This window comes from Mercenaria mercenaria, chromosome 1 (genome assembly GCF_021730395.1).
Source record: "Mercenaria mercenaria strain notata chromosome 1, MADL_Memer_1, whole genome shotgun sequence".
Lineage (NCBI taxonomy): Eukaryota > Metazoa > Mollusca > Bivalvia > Venerida > Veneridae > Mercenaria > Mercenaria mercenaria.
In genome coordinates, this window is record NC_069361.1 from 78,248,647 (window position 1) to 78,258,379 (window position 9,733).

At 34.6% G+C, this 9,733-nt stretch overlaps 1 protein-coding gene across 1 annotated transcript in view; it reads left to right on the forward strand.

The window, feature by feature from the left end:
• Positions 1–9,469, forward strand: part of LOC123533145 (KICSTOR complex protein kaptin-like) — a 40,855-nt gene extending 31,386 nt beyond the window's left edge. Inside the window, exon 12 of the mRNA XM_045314783.2 lies at positions 1,412–9,469. Within this exon, the coding sequence (XP_045170718.2) occupies positions 1,412–1,624 (213 nt within the window). The 3' untranslated portion in view covers positions 1,625–9,469. The remainder of the gene's footprint in view (positions 1–1,411) is intronic.
• The last annotated feature ends 264 nt before the right edge of the window (positions 9,470–9,733 follow it).

Consider the following 9,733-nt stretch of genomic DNA (forward strand, 5'->3'; position numbering starts at 1 on the left):
TCTTAAGCTATACTATAAAATCATTAGTATTTTTGGGGGACTCATTGCCATGGAATTCTAGGTCAGGTTAGTCCATGAAATTAATCCTTACAATTTAATAATTATAAGTCCCATTCATTTTGTATTCAAAAGTTGACAAACACAAATTCATTTGCCCCACGAAATAGCTGTTCTTGGCCAATTATGCAGTTTTATGTGCTTGAAATTAAATGATTTCACAGTACTATGTATCTGTAGATGGTCATGCTTACCACTGTGTTCTTTTTATGGTATATTTGTTTGACTTTTCACTGCGTATGAAAAAGTTAATTCATTAATGATACATATCTGTTATTTTTAAGCCAATTAAAGTAGAAAAAATATACACAGTTTTGTTTAAAACCCAGTGCGGTTGAAGCTTTATGAAATATAATTATAAATGTATGATTTTTATGCCCCCGAAGGGAGGCATATAGTTTTTGAACCGTCTGTCGGTCTGTCAGTCTGTCCGCAATTTTCGTGTCCGGTCCATATCTTTGTCATCGATGGATGGATTTTCAAATAACTTGGCATGAATGTGTACCACAGTAAGACGACGTGTCGCGCGCAAGACCCAGGTCTGTAGCTCAAAGGTCAAGGTCACACTTAGACATTAAAGGATAGTGCATTGATGGGCGTGTCCGGTCCATATCTTTGTCATCGATGGATGGATTTTCAAATAACTTGGCATGAATGTGTACCACAGTAAGACGACGTGTCGCGCGCAAGACCCAGGTCCGTAGCTCAAAGGTCAAGGTCACACTTAGACATTAAAGGATAGTGCATTGATGGGCGTGTCCGGTCCATATCTTTGTCATCGATGGATGGATTTTCAAATAACTTGGCATGAATGTGTACCACAGTAAGACGACGTGTCGCGCGCAAGACCCAGGTCCGTAGCTCAAAGGTCAAGGTCACACTTAGACATTAAAGGATAGTGCATTGATGGGCGTGTCCGGTCCATATCTTTGTCAACCATGGATGGATTTTCAAATAACTTGGCATGAATGTGTACCACAGTAAGACGACGTGTCGCGCGCAAGACCCAGGTCCGTAGCTCAAAGGTCAAGGTCACACTTAGACGTTAAAGGTCATTTTTCATGATAGTGCATTGATGGGCGTGTCCGGTCCATATCTTTGTCATTCATGCATAGATTTTAAAATAACTACGCATGAATGTGTGGCACAGTAAGATGACGTGTCGCGCGCAAAACCCAGCTCCGTAGGTCAAAGGTCCTAAACTCTAACATCGGCCATAACTACTCATTCAAAGTGCCATCGGGGGCATATGTCATCCTATGGAGACAGCTCTTGTTCTCTCTTATCTTTTACACTAAACCATACTTAACTCGATGAATAAGTTACAACAGTGTAAAATGATTTTTTTTTTCAGCCGGACTTGAATGAAGTTGCTGAAGTGTGTCTAGAGAGATTACGTCTGCTGGCATGTGACACTTCAAGGTCAGACATTACAGTGGTGGGAAGCCAAGACTCTTTTGAAACTTTCAGTTTGCCTAGTGAAAAAAGTGATATTTCTTCAACCCAATCAGAATCAAAGAATGTAAAAGATTCATCAGACGTGACCCAAACTGAAGCTGAAAGATAATTTAGGGTCGAAATAGACAAGAGGTTTTAATGGTTTTAATAATTTCAAAGACATACATGCAAGTCCCATTTCTTTGGAGGATTTCAAAGTTAGGAGTGACTGTATATAACTGTTTGTTAGAGATGTGTATTAATAGCAATAAAAACAAAAGTGTTACAAAGAATTTATTATGTTGTGAATTATGAGGAGAATTCAGAAAATACTGTCCATATAACATATAGAAAAACCTCTTAAGCATATTGCCTACATCATCAGTCTATCAAAATCACCATTGATAGAAATGCACTTTCCATCCAGATTATTCAGGACCTGAAAGCCCCAGAGTAGTCTGGCATTTGTATACTATGCAGACATTGAAACACTGTTATCAATGGTGTCTCTGGAATTGTAGCCAGCATTTTGTGAATGTCAGCAAAGGAAAGAAAAGATCCAGCGAATATGAAGAGTGCGGCATTTGCTTGGCCTGCAGGTCCTGTAAATACTGCTGTACAATATTGTTCTTTTGATCTGATTTTAGAACCTTGTCCCAGTATAGCTTGTAAAACGTCGGCAGCGATGAAAAGTGTCTGACTACTCTCCAAAATGTAAAATTTGCAGTAAAGTTTAATAAATCAATAATGTTTATCTGAACATGATTACACAAGATCTTTCAAATTTTCTGAAGTTTAACAACTTCGCCAAATAACATTCTTTTTCCACGTTATGTTTTATGTTGAAATGATTATTTCTCATTTTCACCTATGTTTGACCCTTTTCTTATGTGCCGATGTTGGCTAGGTATTATTTTCTGAAATCTTATTGTCATTCAGATTCGCTTCCTTGGGAAGAAACATTATACAGTCGAGTCCACTTAATACGAACTCGCTTGATACGAATTTTCGGATTAACGAACAAAGTCCGAATTCCCCGGCCGAGTACTTCTATTTTCTTTGTAAAACTATTTCGTTAATAGGAACTCGCTTCATACGAATAATCGGTAGATACGAACAAATTTTGGAAGTCCCAATAAGCTTAAATATTATACTTTTCCATATTTTGATACGAATTGATTTTAGAAGTCGGGACCATTAAATAATGGATTAGGTATGTGTACAACGGTAGGATGTTTACAAAAGTGCTCTGATTTAAATTGGAAAATAAACAAGAATATAAACTGTTCTGAATAATGAAACTTATATGGACGGAATTGTGATGTTGTGACCTGTCTGGATATGAAAGGATTCTATGAATGAGTTTGATGTTTAGATACTGTAAAGCTTTAAATTTTTAAAACTTGATAGACTATATTGACATACCTGACTGCACAAATCTACTTGTCATCGCTTCTTATATAGTAATCCAGTATTGTGTATTATATAGACCATGTTTAATAGATCAATGTATACATGGATAACTGACTGACCACTGTTCAAAAATAATTTCTACGGAAGCGAGTAAGGGACAAATTTAAGACACTCTTCAAAAATTGATATCAAATTCAAGATGGGTGATGATATTGTGACTTATAGATACAGAAATGGAGTTTTTAGAGGAGGAAGATTTTACAGTGTACAAAAAATCAAGTCAAACTACTCACCATATGCAAAAACAAAAACTGACATCCATCTGCGGACGATAGCTTCATATGATAATTTTGCCTATGATGTTAGCATGCAAATTTTCTACAGAATATTGTCATTCAATGAAACAACTAAATATAGTTGGAGTAGATAGCTGCTCCTCACCAGGGTCATTGTCATTGTCAAATATATATACTGTAAAGGGTACAGACATTTCTAAAAAGACGATGTGCAATGGTGACATTTTCTGGCCGAATATCGTCGAGCGGTTATTAATGCTTGCTGCAGATGTTGAAAGTAACCCCAATCCCACCAATGACGATATAATTAACGCTCTAAAAGAATCAGAAAACAAGGTTTTGAACGAAATTAGAAGTGTGAAATCTGATGTTTCCGAAATGAAAAATGAGTTGAAAGCTCTGAAACAAGAAAATGAAAAAATCAAAGCAAATGTTACTAACATGAAACACGATCAGGATGCTTTGAATGAAAAAGTTGACAAAGTTGAACAAGAAATTGATATGATCCTCGAGATGAAAACTAACATGCAAACTGATACCGATTATCTAAATAACAAAATTGAGGATAAGGCTGAAACAATAAGTTTGTTAGCAGAAGACATTGAAAGATTAGATATACAAAACAGGAAGGGCAGTATGCGCATTTTTGGCTTAACCGTTGATAAAGATGAATCCCAACAATCGCTAAAGAAATTAATAATAAGTAAAGTACTAAAAGTAGCAAGCCCAAATGTGAGGTGGAACACGGATGACTTAAAACATGTAAGCATATTTGGAGAAAGCGATGAGAACAAAACCCCTTTAGTCATAATAAAATTCAGATACGAGGACGACAAGCAATATGTTTATGAAGGGAGAGATGAATTACGTAAAACTGGTATACGGGTAGGAGATGATCTTACAGTAAGACAAAGGAGAAAATTGAAATCCTTGCGCAGTCAGGGTATGTTCGGATATTTTTACAGGGGAAAACTTCATATTCAAAGTGATGTAGAGAAAACCGACAAATCTGATTTGCGCACTTTTCGTAAAGCTGTTCGCAAACTAGAAAATCAAAGTGAATTAAATGGGGGAAACTTAGCCGAATCTCGAACTGACAGTGGTGAAAACGGTGGAAGCCGCGATAATGATATGGTCTTAGACGTGGAGGAACAGGGTGAACTGACTTGTATATAGGATCTAGGCCAAAGCTCTTACAAATCAAGAATAAATCTTGTCTGCTGGAATGTCGAAGGGTTGTTAAACAAACTTAAATTTGATGATTTTATTAATTATCTAACGCAATTTGAAATCTGTGGACTGTTAGAAACTTGGACTTTGGACAAAGATAATGTTGAGTTTATATTGCCGAATTATAAATGTTTTAAGAATGATGCAATTAAATATGAAAAACGAGGAAGGTCAATGGCGGGAATATGCGTTTTTATAAAACAGACGATATTACAGTTTGTGAAACGTATAGAATCAGCCTGTAAATTTTGCGTATTTCTGAGAATGGACAAGATTTTCATGAATACAAACCAAGATGTGCTCTTATGTTTTTAGCTCATCTGATTTTTTTGAAAAAAATAGATGAGTTATTGTCATCACTTGAGCGGTTGTCGGCGTCGGCGTCGGCATTGCCAGGTTAAGTTTTATGTTTAGGTCAGCTTTTCTCCTAAACTATCAAAGCTATTGCTTTGAAACTTGGAATACTTGTTCACCATCATAAGCTGACCCTGTATAGCAAGAAACATAACTCCATCTTGCTTTTTGCAAGATTTATTGCCCCTTTTGGACTTAGAAAATCAGTTTTCTTGGTTAAGTTTTATGTTTAGGTCAGCTTTTATCCTAAACTATCAAAGCTATTGCTTTAAAACTTGCAACACTTGTTCACCATCATAAGTTGACCCTGTACAGCAAGAAACATAACTCCATCCTGCTTTTTGCAAGATTTATGGCCCCTTTTGGACTTAGAAAATATCAGATTTCTTGGTTAAGATTTATGTTTAGGTCAACTTTTTCTCTTAAACTATCAAAGCTATTGCTTTGAAACTTGCAACACTTGTTCACCATCATAAGCTGACCCTGTACAGCAAGCAGCGTAACTCCATCCTGATTTTTGCAATAATTATTGCCCCTTTTGGACTTAAAAATCATTTTCTTGGTTGAGTATTATGTTTAAGTCAACTTTTCTCATAAACTATCAAAGCTATTGCTTTAAAACTTGCAACAGTTTTTCACCATCATAAGTGGACACTGTACATCAAGAAACATAACTCTATCCTGCTTTTTGCAAGAATGATGGCCCTTTTTAGACTTAGAATATCATGGGTAGGACAATATTTCTATTACACAAAAAAAATCAGATGAGCGTCAGCACCCGCAAGGCGGTGCTCTTGTTTATATTTGCCACCGGATTCCTCCCCGTGTTATAAATATAAAACAGTCAAAGGTGTTGAACTTTTTGAAAGTTATTTGCATGATCTTAATATCGACTTAAATGAAGTCCACATTTGTCTATACGGAGACCTAAATGCAAGAACTGCAGTAAAAGTTGATTATCTAGAAGTTATAAAATTACCACAAGAACTACTACAATATGAAGATATATTAAGCGACCAGGTTCCAATTAGGGAATCTTTGGACAAGATATTAAATACCAGGGGCGAAAATCTAATTCAGTTTTGTAAAGCGTATTCCTTGTTGATAGCAAACAGTAGATGTAAAAATGACGAAAGGGGGCAATACACATTTACTGACCACATGGGCAACAGTGTCATAGATTACTTTGTCGCAGTATATGAAATTTTACAAAATATTGTTTTAAATATTGGAAATAGGGCTGAATCATCGCATTTCCCCATTGAAGTTGCATTTAGAATAAAAAGAAATGTAGACAATAAACGGGATATTAATGAAGGTCTGAGGTCCAAGTTGAAGTACATATTCAATTAAAAAACTATAAGTTATTTTAAATTGCAAATGCAAATATTGCTGTCAAATGGAAAATTGCAAGAGTTCATGTCAATGATTGAAAATGTTGATACTGATATAAATGTTGTGCTTTATAGAATACAAGACCTTTTGAAATCATGTGCTAAACATTGCTCTAGTACAATTTGTCCAAGAAGAAAATCACAGCCTTCATGGTTTGATAAAGAGTGTGCGACATTGAAGAAAGTTAAATATGAATGTCTGAGAAAGTACAGACGAATACAATCAGAAGAAAATCTTAATAGCTATAAATTAGCAAGAAATACATTTAAAAGTGAATGTGATAAGAAGAAGTCGAATTATTATCATAAAGAGTTAAATCAACTAATGGACTTAATGCAATCACCAAAATCTTTCTGGCGGAAAGTTAGATCACTGTCAGAGTCACGATCAATGCAGAACAATATAACAAATGAACAGTGGAATGAACATTTTAAAAAACTCTTCTCGGGAGAACCCAAACAAGATGAAATTCAAGATGTGAATATTGTTTTCGAAGGCAGTCATATTCTTGATGACATCGAAAACATAATTTTTAATTCAGAAATCACGGATGAAGAAATATTATCAAGTATTAAGAACTTAAATGAATCAAAAGCGGCCGGACCCGACGAATTACCACCCGGGATATTTATACACTCTTAAGAGTTGTTCTTGCCAGTTTTAAACAGTCTGTTCAATAGAATGTTTAGAAACGGGGAGTTCCCAGAAAATTGGAGCAGTGCAATTATAGTTCCGATTCTCAAAAGAGAGGATCCAAATGAAACTACAAACTATAGGGGAATATCCTTGCTTGACATTTTTGGTAAACTCTACACAAGTATTTTAAATAAAAGATTGACATTTTATGCAAATGTTTACCTAAAAATAAATGAAGCACAAGCAGGCTTCTAGAGCTCGTACTCTACTATCGACAATGTATATATTCTCCAATCGTTGATTTCTAAATATTTGTCAAAAAAGATAGGTAAACTTTACATGGCGTTTGTTGATTTTAAAACAGCATTTGACTCGGTCAGACGTGACAAGTTGTGGCACACTTTAAGGAATGCTGGAGTGTCTGGAAATCTATTTAATGCCATACATGGTATGTATAGGTCCGTAAAAGCATGTGTAAGAACAACTTCGGGTTCCTTAACTGATTATTTCTCTTGTCCAATCGGATTAAAGCAAGGATGCATGGTGTCACCAATTTTATTCACAATCTTTATCAATGAGCTAGCGGAATTAATTCAATCTAGTGGTGTCAGAGGCGTTCAAATATTTCCTGATGTCACCGAAATACTCATCTTAATGTTTGCAGATGATGTAGCACTGATCTCCGATACAATTAAAGGGCTCCAGTCACAATTGGATACGTTAAAACAATTCTGCACAGATTGCGGTATGTTGGTAAATAGTCAAAAAACTAAAATTGTGGTTTTTAAGCATGGAGGTAATTTATCAAAGCACCAAAAATGGTTCTATGATGGGAAATTGTTAGACTGTGTATCCAGTTTTACTTATGTCGGGGTGAAATTAAGTCAAACCTTATCGTTCAATGTCATGGCTATTAAGCAAGCTTTGCAAGGAAAACGAGTGTTAGTGTCATTATTAAGATCGCTATATAAGTGTGGTCAGCTGCCAAAATCAATTTTCTTTAAACTTTTTGATGTAAAAATCGCCCCTGTTTTACTTTACGGCTCAGAGATATGGGGATTTGAACAGAGAAATTGTGTAGAAGTAATACATAGGTACGCTTGCAAAAGATATATGGGTGTTAACCTCCAATCATGCAACGCAGCAGTACTTGGTGACTGTGGAAGACTTCCATTATATATACAAACAGCGAAACGAGTAATTACATATTGGTTGAAACTTACCAAAATGCCTGAAAGTAGATATGTTCGCAAGTGCTATTTAATGCAGAAATTATTAGATGAAAATGGTCAAAATAACTGGGTCACAAAAGTCAAATCTCTTCTCCAGAGGAATGGTTTTGGCTACATTTGGGAACTTCAAAGTGTTCAAAACGAAAGGCTTTTTCTAAGGTCCTTTGTACAAAGACTTACTGACCAGTTTAAACAATCATGGAATGAGGAACTGTCAAAAAATCATAAACTGGTATATTACAGAGGTTTCAAATCAGTATTGGAACATGAACCTTATCTTGATTGTCTTTTTATCAGGAAATTTAGACATGCGCTAGCGCAATTAAGAACATATGTTCATTCTTTAGAAATTGAGCTCGGTAGACGTAACAATACACCAAGAGAATCTAGAATTTGTAAACTGTGTTCAGAAGGTGTAGAGGACGAATTGCACTTCGTTCTTGTGTGCCCTGCGCACCATGACTTACGACAAGTGTACATTCCAGCAAAATATTACCAAACTGTAACAACACAAAAGTTCAATATCTTAATGGCAACCAGAAATGAGTCACTAATTAAAAATATTGCTAGTTATGTTTTCTTTGCATTTGAAAGAAGAAAATCACTATTGAGCTAATATTAATTGTCACGTGTTATGAATCACGCCACATTATTTTACAGTATTAATAGGTTAAGGCATGTAGAATTAAAATGAACGTATAAATTTCGATTTTAACTGATCATATATAACGTGTTGTAATAATGCTTAATTGTTATAGTTATGCTGCCAAACTGTTTGAAAGTGTTATATATCTTAAGCAAAAAGAAATAGTATGTTATAGTTAGAAATATATTTTGCTATTCAAGAGGTATCTTAACTGTACATGTATTTGTTAATTAAATGATGAAAAAATACATTAATACTAAAATGTTTCTAAGAATTACAAATGTATTTGTACTTGAACTTAATGTTTTAACCAATGTAAAAGTTACATATATATGCATTATATATTGTCGGTATGACTAACATTGCGATATGTGTACACATACTATGTCTTTATATGTAATGTCTTGATATTATACTATGTTATGGGCCGGAGGCCTAGATCATTTTGTAAATAAAGTTGTAGTAGTAAACAAAATAAAATGTGTTGAAAATAATAATATGGTCAACCTTGTGCCGCGTGGTAATTGGACAAAGGAGTAGTTCACACTTATTCACAAACACTCGGTCCTTTGTGTATCATTTCAATATAAAACAATTTAATCAATTGACAGGTCAAGATTTAAAGAGGTGTAAATAATTCTAAACACATGTAACCATTTTAATGCATCGATTATACGTCATGGAAATAGCGGCCTGTGATGGAATTTTATGCAGGTACATGTAAAAAATAAAAATGACTGTTGAGATAATTCAAATAAAGGATTTTCATGATATTTTGTTGTTTTTATATTTATTTTTGTAAATGTTTACAATGTCGTGTACATCATTACATGATTTTTTTTGTATTTTGATAAACAAGCTTGTAAGAGAAATAATTTCAGTTTGATCAACGTGGTTGTAAAGTTGAATAAAATCATTGCACAATTATAAAGGACTCGACTTAAAACTGTTACAAAAATATGTTTGTCTTAATCATGAGACATCGGAAAACCCTTTGAATTATGCAATTTCTGTTAGGCTAATGGGGTGTTGATTTT